Below are 12,768 nucleotides of genomic sequence, written 5' to 3'. Positions count from 1 at the left end.
GCAATGCTGAGACAGCTCAACAGTGTGTGCTTCTAAACATATCAAAGAAACAAAAATTACTATAACAGAATAGATTCAAATCCTCAAAAGGCCTATTTTACAGTAGAATCATAGAACCATAGAATCATAGAGTTGGAAGGGACCTCCAGGGTCATCCAGTCCAACCCCATGAATACAGGAAACTCACAAACAACTCACATACAGCCCTAATAACATCTGCTCCGTGCCCAGAAGATGGCAAAAAGCCCTCCAGAATCCCTGGCTAAACTGGCCTGGAGAAAAATTGCTGGCTGACTCCAAAGTTGTAGAAAGCATTCTCTGGGCATGTAAAAAAGGGCCACAAGAACTAAGCACCAATTTGATTTTATTCAATTTATATCCCGCCCTCCCCACCAAAGCAGGCTCAGGGCATCAACCCTTCCTGCCCTCCCTCTCATGATCTGCCTAAGTTTTAAGAACCAGCATTACTGATATAGCAGCACTGCTGTCAGATGGCTACCTCACTTCTATTTAAAAACTTCCAAAGTTGTTTACATAACACATATCCTAACTGTTTGGAAGTTTTCTCTGCCAATGTTTAACAAGTCCATTTGGAAGTGTCACTGTTCTTGGTACTGTGCATTGCTCACTGTTGCTTTTGTTTTAATACTCAAGACAATTATTGTTTCCTTACCTCCTCCTCCTCAGACTTTCTAGCTGGAATCTGTGCTCTGCTTTCTTTTAGCTTGCGTGCCTTGTCAAGCTGGGTCTGAAGCTTTGCAGCTAAATCCTTTGGACAGAAGAAAAACACTGAAGTTAGCCATGCTAGCTTCTTCTAACAAGCACAACAAATGAATCTTATGTTAAAATACATTCTCTCCACAATCCGCATTTTAAATATCACCTTACAAACCTATGATGTCAATACCCTGTAAACAAACCATTATTGCAAGCAGCCAAAATTCCTGCTTCCAGCTGCAATATGTACAAAAGACAAATCAGTTTAAAATAACAGAACCAATTCTGAAGTGGCTTCCAAAGAGATTAAAGGCACATTTTGCTAAATGGGTTTAATCAGCAAATGGTCACAGGGCTCCCAAACAACCATGTCCCTTGAGACTACAACAATGTGAGCAAAAAGGGGGGGCATGGAACCTTAGACTTAAAGATATTCAGTCCTCTTGCTTTACATACCATATTTCCCATCAATTCTGCTTTCACAATCTTGGCTCCCAGTTTATTCATTTCCTCTTCACTTAGAATATGGGAACTTTCATCCTCTGCAGCAGAACTGGTGGAACACACACACAAAGCATTCAACATCCAGACAAGAGGAAAGGAAAAACATTTAATTACAGTAAGTCTCCTAATGTACTAGCCTGGAACACAAGTTTTCCAAAAAATAAATTAAATTCTGAAGTCATTTTTTCTCTCCCTCCCCCAGTTTATGTTCTTACATTGTTCTCAAACAATACTTTAAAAGTCATATAACGGTTGTATTTGGTTTATAAATGTTAAGCAATCTGGCAAAAACCATAGAGTCTTACTGATTTCCCCCTATTGCGTCTGCAACCCTGTCCAAGTTGCTAAAACAAATAGCAACAATTTCCAGAATGTAGATAGGAACTGAATCATAAGTAGAAAACAGAGCTTCCTCTTAACCAGAGTCCACTGTTCAAGCACATCAGTGTACCTACAGAAAATAAGCCTAGTACACGTGTGAACCCCCTATGGTTTGTTTGGAGGTCCTTTATACTGAAAGAAAATGTGTTCTAAAAACCTACTTGATTGCCATGAGGGCAATGTAGAACTAAATGAGCAGCTTTCTAACCAAACTGCTACTCAGATTCGCAGCAAGGCTAGGAAGAACTATTTCTCAAGATATTTTTGGAATTGTCATATGCTATTATTATTAGTAGCAACACTAGTACCTTCCATCTTTATTTTCTGCCTAGTGCCTAATCTTTAACTCCCCCAAGGAGTTCAAAACCACTTCCACACAAAAGAAAAATCAACACATCCCTCCCTGTTTTTATTACTGTATAATGAAGAAGCATGCATGCACATGAAAGCTTATACCCAGAATTAAACTTTGTTGGTTTTATAGGTGCCACTGGATTCAAAGTTTGTTTTATTGGTTCAGACCAACATGGCTACCCACCTGAATCTATCTTAATTATTTTTATGCTTTGTTTATATAATGCTTTTGACCCCAATGGAGACCTGAAGTGGCTTATCACATCGTTCTGTCCTCCTTCACCATATCCTCACAACAACCCACCTGTGACGGACATTAGGTTGAAAAAGCAAAACAGGTCCAAGGTCACCTGGTGAGTTTCCACAGCGGAATGGGGATACAAACTTGGTTTTGCAAGCCCTAGTCCAACACTCTAACCACTACACCTGTTGTCATCATAAAGCCAGCTCCAAATACCCATCCCTATGCTGTCCAGTCAAAATTCAGACTGCAAACTCCTCAAGGCAAGAGCTCCTTCTGCTTATTTTTCTCTGTAAAGTCCTATGCAAATTAATGGAATAAGAACTCATTTAGTTATTGTCTTCTTCCCTCTCTATCCCCTCTTTCTTTTTATCATGCCTCTCATACTCTGAGCTATTATTTTAAACTGTAAAAAGAGAGAGTATAGAGCAGGGGAAAGTGACAAAATGGCAACCCAAGAGCTCAATGGGCTGATTTTCCTTCCTTACTGAAGAGGCTGAGACTTTGCAGCTTTGAGACAAGAATTACTAGGGAAAAGGGGTTTATGAGGTTATGCATAGAGTGCAGACAGTTGGTAACGAGAGCTCTTGAGAGAACAGCTCTGAAAGAATTGTGACTGATCCAGTCAGTCCAGTAGCACCTTAGGGACCAACGAGAGTTTCAGAGGGTAGCCATGTTGGTCATATAAGAACATAAGAAGAGCCCTGCTGAGTCAGACCAGTTGTCCATCTAGTCCAGCACTCTGTCTCACACAGTGGCCAAAGAGTTTCAACAGCAGGACATAGAAGCTGAGACCTCTCCTGATGTTGCCTCCTGGTTCTAGGATTCAGAGGTTTAGTGCCTCTGAATGTGGAGGTTCCCCTCAGTCACCATGGTTAGTAGTCACTGATAGACCTCTCTGAAATAAATCAGTAAAACAGCTAGACTCAAGTCCAGTAGCACCTTAGAACCAACAATATTTTGGAGGTATAATAGCAAACAGATGCCTTGACTCTCAAAACTCTTGTTGGTCTCTTGAGAGTTTCTGGACTCCAATCTACCTGAAAATATTGTTGGTCTCTAAGGTGCTCATGGACTCAAATCTAGCTCATGAAAGAAGGTGATTTTTCAAGAAATAAACTAAAAATTAAAGCTCTGGAACATAAGTAATTCCTGTGCAGTAATTCATGTGTGGAATTTATTACTGCATGAGATAAGGAACAGGGACTGATTAGACTTCCCTTCATACGATATTTTAAAGATCGTGGTGCAAACTTGGCGGGCCTATGTTTGGCCAAATTAGCACATAGAAGAGAGCTCCATATTTTAAATGGGGCATTCTATGGTGACCACCCAGGCGAATAAACCTTTATGTTAGGAAGGAGAATGAACACTATTGATTATATGCTGGTATGCAATTCTCTACTACCTTTGACTAAAAACCTCCACGTACTCCCATATCTGGAGGGTGATCATTTACCCTTATGTTTACAGATAGCTCTTTACTGCTTGAGATTTCTCTTAGAAATTGACATCTGTACATGTACAAGGGAACCCAACCCACTCATGCCAATTTGCTGTAAATCTTTATATATAATATAAAGAAAGGAGGCTTAAAAATAAACTTTTAGTGTTTTCATCTGTAGACTTATTTTAAGCTGCTCAGTGGTTCTTGTTTTTAGGTTTGTGGTTTTATGCTGCTGCTGAGTTTTAATCAATACATATTGATTTTTTTAACAAACTGTATTTAATTTTTATGCCACCTTGAGCAAATTCCCTGGAGAGACAACATAAACATTTTGAAAATAAATAAAAGAGTAGTTAATGAGAGCTTCCAAACATTTCATTAAACATTAAAAGAGAAAAGAACTCTGGAATTTGTGTCATATCAATATTTGTCCTCCTTTCTGTTGCCCTTCATAAACCATTGGTACTCTTTCAATATGATTAATCCAGGCACCAAGATTAAATAGCGTTGAATACGAAAAACACAGTTTTATCAAGCCCAAGATATTTTAATAATTTGTTTAGGGGCATTCTTCTGAACTCCACCCTCTTCAATTTCAGTTCAATAGCTAATAGAGCACAGGATGAAGTGGAAACAATGGAACTTACCAACAGCATGAAACAAATCAAAACTCATCTTAGTGCCCTGCATCTTTAATCAGACATTTTATGTCTTTCTAAATAATCTGGTTTTTCTCTCAAGTCCCAGTTGTATGACTCTTTTGCTAATGCCAGGCACTGCACTGATGGCACAGACATGCACAATAAGAATACAATAAGAAAACATCTTCCTGATTATTTCATTAAATTCACGCTCTACAATGAATCTGGTTTGACTGCTGCTTTACTTTTGGGCAAATCCAAGCCCTATGCCATGCCCACATACAACTACCACGTTCCTATGACATGTCACTGGCATCATTTTGGCTGCTGAAATAACCTAAATAATCTAAGATTCAGGTGGGCAGCTGTGTTGGTCTGAAGCAATAGAACAAAGCTTCAGTTTAGTGGCACCTTTAAGACCAACAAAGTTTAATTCAGGGTAGAAGCTTTTGTGTGCACTGCATACTTCATCTGATGAAATGTGCATGCACACAGAAGCTTATACTCAGAATTAAACTTTGTTGGTCTTAAAGGTGCCACTGGAGTCAAACTTTGTTAAATAATCTTAAATAAATATGGTCTTCAATGAACAATGGTTGAGGGATGCAGATAGGCAGGTTAGATCCAGCCATACACATAATTTTAAGCAGAGTTCCTTCTTCTGTAGCCACAGAATAACCTCGCAGCATAATCCTAGTTATCATCCATTTCTGCCAGCCTACCACCTGAAGAAGGCAGTGGAAGAGCAGTGTCCTAATTTTTCTACATGCACTGTTCTCATAACCTGTTGACCAATCCAGTTCCCACCATTGTAGCTTCCCCTACAGCCCTCTGTCATCACTTGGTTTAACCTTCTGGGAAAGACATGAGGCTCTCAGGCTCCGAACTTAGCTCATGGGGCACTAACTGCTTGCCCTTGCACATTACAAATGCCCTTTATATCACAGTCTTGATCAAGGGCAGAAGCAAGTCAGACTCCAGGGAAATAGCATCAAAAATCATACACATTCTCAGAGACAGAATAACTCCATTCACATACAGCAGGTCATGAACTCCCAGGTGAAAGCCAATCCATTATCCAAGCCAGATCCTTAACTGAGGAATGCAGACAACTGAATGAGCTGCTCGGGTCCTCATAAAAATCCAAATAACAAGTACAAAGGACTCTGCACTTCCCCATAGAATGGAGATTGTAGCACCACTGTACTGTTTTAACTTATTCTCAAAATTAATTTATATTTGTATTTATATTGTTGACTGATTTTATTGTTATTGTTGTACCATGATATTGTATCATGCTCTGTAAGCTGCCCTGAGCCTGCCTCGGCGGGGAGGGCAGGGTATAAATAAAAACTTATTATTATTATTATTATTATTATAACTCCTCGCCTGAAGAACCAGAAGACCCACACTTAAGAATATCATAGCATCAGAGCAGCGTAAGGCACTCTATCACTTGTCTACTTATTCCAATCAGTTGGGTACAAACAGAGCTATCATCCTCAAGGACTGATTGATGTGCAGCCAAATTCTTTCCATATTGCAAAGCACATGCTCGGGAGGGGGTGGGGAGAAGCAAAGAGAAAATCAAAGGGAGTTATCACAATTAAACCATCCAAACTTTATCTGTTAAGAAATATCCAGATCACATCTGTTGATCTACCCACAACCATAATTCAGATCAGAAATCTTCCATAGTACTTAAAGAACACACTAGATAGCCCTATGAAGCTTCAAAATGGCATCTCTTCAAGAATCCTGCAGAACAGTAATGCAAAATAAAATCTGTGAACTAAAAATGGCATTCAGGGTCAGTGCTTTGCAGTCACTCCAAAGATAAATCCAAGCTTCTCAAGCATATGATAATGGGGATACCTAATGAACATTAGTCCTGTTCTCAAGACTTAGCCTTCTGATCTAAAAGCACAAGGAGATTACAAATGCTGCACTGTGGTGAGTAGGAAGCGGTTGAGTGAAACCATCATTCAATTCCACTTTGGGTAAATGTGCATCGTAAGTGCGGTGCAGAAGTGTTTCCAGCCTTCCAAGTAGCTCTGGTGTTATCAACGCCACATGTATACAATGCCATTCACCCTGAAGAATCAGAAACACATTACTTCCACAATAAAAGTACAGGCAGAATGAAGATAAGGCAAAGAAAATGTCTTTAGCAGCCTACAGCAATACTCTATTGTCATTCAGGTTGAAAACTACAGCATGTTGTCTGCATCCAAATTAACTCAACATGGGAAATGAAAGGGGGTAAGTAACCATGCTGCAAAATTGTACGCAAGCAAATAACTTTCAAATCTACAACTCAAGTTTTGTGCCTTTTTCAAGTAAGAAAAACGGGAAACTGAAAATGATACACTGATGTTACACGGCACACATCCATTTCATAGGGAAACAGTATAAGCTTACTAAAAACTCTGCTACCAATTACTACCATATCCAAGAAGTAACCAAGAAGCAGTTGGATCCTATGCACCACCAAGTCCTGGCAGAAGCAGAACAGAAGAAAGGCAATGCCAGGGACCTGCATGAACAAGATGTCATGGAGCACAGGCAGCTGAGGCTGCCGTGAGGAAGGGGGAAAGGTAAGGGCAACGTCATCCATATGCTGGGGCTCAAAAGAAACAGATGAGCAATTTCCCTCCCTTCTCTCACTACAGTTGCCCATGCTGCCTGACTTTTTGTCCACACAACCTCTAGCAATAAAGAAAAGCCAATCCTAAAAGATTCTTCGCTTTGAATTTAGAGGCTTTAAATTTTATTATCTGTAGACAATAAGGCAAATATTAAGTCCTAGATCAGGGGTGGCCAAACTGTGGCTTTTTCACACACATTGTGTAGCTCTTGAAGCCCCCACCACCCCATCGGTTGGCTTGGAGAAGGCATTTCTCTCTTTAAATCACTTCTCCAAGCCAAGCCAGCTGGTAGCTTAGAGAATGCATTTAAAGTTGCTTTCTTTCCACCTTTCCTTCCTTCCCATTTTGCGCTTCTCAAACATCTGACGTTCATGTCTTGTGGCTCTCAAAACCTTATGTTCATGTCTTGCGGCTCTCAAACATCTGACATTTATTCCACGTGGCTCTTACTTTAAGCAAGTTTGGCCACCCCATCCTAGATGTTGACATATAGGGCTTTTTTGCTGAAAGAGCCCAGAAGGAATTCATTTGCATATTAGGCCACATGCTCTGATGCTACAATTGTTCGACACAGGGCTTTTTTGTAGAAAAAAACCCAGCAGGAACTCATTTGCATATTAAGCCACACTCCCTGACACCAAGCCAGCCAGAACTGTGTTCCTGTATGCTCCTGTTCCTGCACGCTCCTGCTCAAAAAAAAAAGCCCTGTAGATGACCGCACAGTTCCATCAAGAACAAATTATGCATCTGAGGGCTCCCTATATTTAGCTCCAAGTCTGAAGTTGTGCTAAGATGGCCAGGATTTGGCCATGGCATCTGTTTTCAATGCAACCCGAACATCTTATAGAGAGAGTTCGAAGACCTATGAGATGGCAATCAAATCCGCAAAGAAGACATACTTTGCGGATAAGATTGCGTCCGCAACTTCGCGCCCGGCACAATTGTTTGATATAATTCGGGATCTTACTACGCTGCCCCAGGGCAGACCAAATTCTTTTGAATTGGAGATAGGCTGTGAGGCTTTTGCGAATTATTTTGCGGACAAGATCGCATCACTCTGCCTCGACCTCCCCGTCAACTTAGAGACAGTTAACGCAACCGAGGCCCCGAGCATGTCTTCGGATCATATTCTGGACGGTTTTGGCCCCCTCAGCCTGGAGGAAGTTGACAGGATTCTCTCAACTGCCCGCCCAACAACCTGTAAATTGGACCCATGCCCTTCCTGGCTTATTAAATCTTGCCAAGGGGATCTCAGATATCCTATACGGGATATCATAAACAGATCCCTGACAGAAGGGCTCTTTCCAGCGCCGCTCAAAGAGGCTGTGGTCCGTCCCCTCTTAAAAAAACCATCTTTAGACCCGGCCCAATTGGCACACTATAGGCCGGTCTCAAATTTGCCCTTCCTGGGCAAACTTATCGAGAGGGCAGTGGCGAGGCAGCTACAGACTTTCCTGGAGGACGCTTCCGTCCTTGACCCACTCCAGTCCGGCTTTCGCCCAGGTCACGGGACGGAGACGGTGTTGGTTGCCCTGGTAGATGACCTTCAACGGCATCTGGATCGGGGTGGCTCGGCAGTGCTGATGCTGTTGGACCTATCGGCGGCGTTCGATACGGTCGACCATCGGTTACTGACTTGCCGCCTCGCCGACGCGGGGATTCAGGGGTTGGCCTTGCAGTGGCTTTCCTCTTTCCTTGAAGGTCGGGGACAAAGGGTCGCAATTGGGGGGGAGCTATCCCGGAGGCACACACTTAATTGTGGAGTGCCCCAGGGAGCGGTTCTCTCCCCGATGTTATTTAACATCTATATGCGACCTCTTGCCCAGATTGCCCGGAGGTATGGGCTGGGGTGTCACCAGTATGCGGATGACACCCAGCTCTATCTACTTATGGACGGCTGACCGGTCTGCGCCCCAGAAAACCTGGACCGGGCACTACAGGCCGTGGCTGAGTGGCTCAGACTGAGTGGACTAAGACTGAATCCTGCGAAGACAGAGGTCCTTTGTTTGGGCCGTCGTGGTCCAGGGGGGGAAATCCCCCTACCAGCTTTTGACGGTGCGCCGCTGATGGCGGCGGACAGGGTCAAAAGCCTGGGGGTGCTACTGGAGCCGTCCCTAAAGATGGAGGCTCAGATAGCAACCACTGCCAAGTCCGCGTTTTTCCATCTTAGGCGGGCAAGGCAGTTGGCCCCCTTCCTGGACCGCGACGACCTAGCAACAGTGATCCATGCTACGGTCACCTCGAGGTTGGATTACTGCAATGCCCTCTACATGGGGCTGCCCCTGTGCCGGACCCGGAAATTGCAGCTGGTGCAGAATGCCGCGGCCCGGCTGTTATTGGGCCTCCCAAGGTGGGGGCACATTCGGCCGGGTCTTCGGGCTCTGCACTGGCTTCCAATAATATACCGGGTCCGGTACAAGGTGCTGGTCATTACCTTTAAAGCCCTATATGGCCTGGGACCTGCCTACCTGAAGGACCGTCTCTCCCCACACGTTCCCCAGAGAGTACTGAGGTCTGGGACGCAAAACCTTCTCACCATCCCCGGGCCCAAAGAAGTCCGTCTCACGACAACCAGAGACAGGGCCTTTTCTACAATGGCCCCCACATGGTGGAACCAGCTGCCGGAAGAGGTGAGGGCCCTGCGGGATCTTACTCAGTTCCGCAGGGCCTGTAAGACAAGCCTCTTCCGGCTAGCCTACGCCTGACTAGATTAATGTAGCTTATCAGACTTTAGTGAAATATACGGTATAGTTTTAATGTTAAGATTTTAAGGTTTTTAAATGTTTTGACTTTTTAATTGTAACAATTTTGCACTTTGTTTATTGTTTTATCGTTTGTTGTGAGCCGCCCTGAGCCATTTTATGGGAAGGGCGGGATATAAGTCATAGAATAAATAAATAAATAAATAAAACTCTCAATACTCAAACATATGGAGTAAGGACAAATGAAAATGCTCCCGAGCAAGTGCAAAGTATATTTCTGTTCCCACTAATTAAATACAGAATGTCCCCCCAGCATTTGAAGATCAGTAGGTATTATTTCCAGGCTGGCTGGAACCCCCAGAATGTATTTTTCTCCCTAAAAATTAGGTATTGTTTACTTTTCTCATATGGAATTTATCTAATATCCTGGGTGCCTTTCAACCACAAATGCAATTATAAATAAATTATAAATAAAAATATAAGTAATAAAATTATAAGTAAAAATAAAGATCACAACTCTAAAAAGCATATTTCAGCTGCATCCTTCCTGCAACTACACAAGATCTTTCCCCAAAATAAATTCTTGGATACCCTAAATATGATGATTTACTGTGGGATGGCTCCTTGCTTTCCAAGACATCTTCTGCAATCTCTTCTTTTTTCTCTTTTGGATCATTCTCTATGCTAGTGATAGCCATTTCAGTTTTGGATTGCTTTTCATCAAGGGTTGCCATTTCAGTTGTGGATGGTTTTCCATCTCCTTCCTTTGGTTGTGTTCGGCGCCATCTTGGAATATCCTCAGTACTGTAATCAGGCTTTCTAAAGCCATGTCTCACTGGAATATCCTCAGTACTGTAATCAGGCTTTCTAAAGCCATGTCTCACTGGAACATCCTCAGTACTGTAATCAGGCTTTCTAAAGCCATGTCTCACTGGAACATCCTCAGTACTGTAATCAGGCTTTCTAAAGCCATGTCTCACTGGAACATCCTCAGTTCTGTAATCAGGCTTTCTAAAGCCATGTCTCACTGGAACATCCTCAGTATCATAAGCAGGCTTTCTGAAGCCACAAGTCACAGAACCTTGAGTATGTAATTTTGATGAAGAAAAGCTCTGCACTTCTTGCCCTCCATCTTCATGAGGCTTCCAAAATGCAGGTTTCGCAGGGCTTGGTAATGATTCCTCACAACTTCTTTGATGAGAATGCTGTGCAGTCCTAGAAGAAAAATCTTTCATTGCAGAGCCTTTACTACTATGCCTTAGATCTTTATCTTCCATGAGTCTATCTCTCACGTAATTTCTTGTCTCTTGAAAATAGTCTTTGCCTTCCCTGTTCTTAGGTTTTCCTTTATATCCATCCCTCTCCCCTTGCTTCTCTTTGTCCTTCCTCTGTCTCACACGACTCTCTTCTGAATATTCAGACTTCTGCCATCTTCGATGCTCATTTTCTTTTTGGACTGCAGCCCTCTCAGCTTCTTTTAATCTCGACTCAAACAGCTCTACTGACTGCAGCAAAAAAAAGAGGAGAAAACACACAGCATTTTCATATTAAGCAGATATTGAGAGGAAATGTGCTATGTCAGATTTTAAAAGAATGACATTGAAATTGCATCATAAGTTAGATAAGTCTGATAATGTTTCATGGAAATCCACTACTAATTACATTTTTATCTTGCCACTCTTCCAAGAAGGTTGTGAGCTTTCAACAAAAAGGAGGAGACATATCATTCACATGCCAATTTCTCAGATGTAGCTGTTACTACATAAATCCAAGAGCTGGTGGCAACTCACCCCACCCCCACCCTCAAGAAGGTACTGAATTCTGTGCAACACTTTTTAAGAGCTGTTACTGACAAAATTTTGTTCTTAAGTACTATGCATGGCTGCGGTAGCTGGAAACTCACAAAACACCTGCACTTTCTTAACATTGTGTTTCTACAGAGAACAGTCTCAAATTGCTCCAAATAGGCCACATTTTGAGGAAAGATGTAGGGGAAGAATTCATATCACAATGTTTTGCCTTAAAGCAAAACAAAGAGAATAAAAAAGCTAGATGTCACTTCTCAAAGAAGCGGACTGATCTGACATGAGGGAAGCACTTAACAGAGAATCTAAAGAACTGGTATTAGGCCACACACTCCCTGATGTAGCCAATCCTCCTGGAGCTTACTGTAGGCCCTGTACTAAGAGCCCTGTAAACTCTTGGAGGATTGGCTACATCAGGGGGCATGGCCTAATATGCAAAGGAGTTCCTGCTACTGGGATCAAAGCCCTGGGATCAACTATATATGCTCCGTTAAAGGTAGAGTTCCCCCAGTCCAGCTGCCAGGGTCCAAATGCATAGCTTTGAGTTGAAACTGGCAAATGCACCAATCAGTTGCTCAAGAAGAGAAACAGGAAGCTGGATTTAGTTCCCCTGCACCACATTCCCACCAAATGACCAATTAGTAAAAATGCCAGTATGTATCTGAAAAAGGGTGCATGTACACGAAAGCTTATACCCAGAATTAAACTTTGCCAGTCTTAAAGGTTCCACTGGACTCAAACTTTGTTCTAATCCCATTAGCCATTTTTACTTGTTTGCCCATTTACTAGAGAGATCCATTTTTCCCTCTTTCAACTGGTATTTTTAATACTAGGGGAAAATATTTTTCTTTCAATGCTTACACCGTATCTTTCGGCTATGATTTCTTCCAAATCCCTGTTCTCTCTCTCAGACTGCTCCTTCATTCTTTGGTAGGATTTCTTCAGCCAGCCTAACCCACCATCTTCTACCACGGCCACTACAAAACAAAAGTAATTTTTAAAGTGAAAGTTGCATGCTACAAATTCATATCATAACCCCATTACTAACTGCATATGGTGCGCCATCACGCACACATACTTTAGCACAGACAGAAATGTATTAATGCTTGTGAAGTTCTCCAGTCGGCACCCGTGCTCTTATACTTATTTAGAAATATAGCTCATCTTCAATTTCAGGGGGGGGGGGAACCTATACTGGAATGTCTGAAATGAAGGACAGAATTAATAAACTCTCCATTTTTATGTGAATAATTCTTCCAGCACATTCAGCAAATAGCAAACCCGTGCTGAAGCATAACATCTTTTGCTATTAAAGGCCTTCAAGGTCT

General features: G+C 42.2%; 1 protein-coding gene across 1 annotated transcript in view; it reads right to left on the bottom strand.

The window, feature by feature from the left end:
- The window catches only part of CWF19L2 (CWF19 like cell cycle control factor 2), a 109,265-nt gene that overhangs the window by 61,782 nt on the left and 34,715 nt on the right, over positions 1-12,768 (bottom strand). Inside the window, exons 7-11 of the mRNA XM_060234864.1 lie at positions 12,302-12,417; positions 10,670-11,140; positions 10,227-10,480; positions 1,174-1,270; positions 674-769 (exon numbers count right to left, since the gene is read on the bottom strand). Of these exons, the coding sequence (XP_060090847.1) occupies positions 674-769; positions 1,174-1,270; positions 10,227-10,480; positions 10,670-11,140; positions 12,302-12,417 (1,034 nt within the window). The remainder of the gene's footprint in view (positions 1-673; positions 770-1,173; positions 1,271-10,226; positions 10,481-10,669; positions 11,141-12,301; positions 12,418-12,768) is intronic.

The sequence above is a fragment of the Heteronotia binoei genome, chromosome 3 (genome assembly GCF_032191835.1).
Source record: "Heteronotia binoei isolate CCM8104 ecotype False Entrance Well chromosome 3, APGP_CSIRO_Hbin_v1, whole genome shotgun sequence".
NCBI classification, from domain to species: Eukaryota; Metazoa; Chordata; class Lepidosauria; order Squamata; family Gekkonidae; genus Heteronotia; species Heteronotia binoei.
This window is presented reverse-complemented; position numbering and strand designations above follow the sequence as displayed.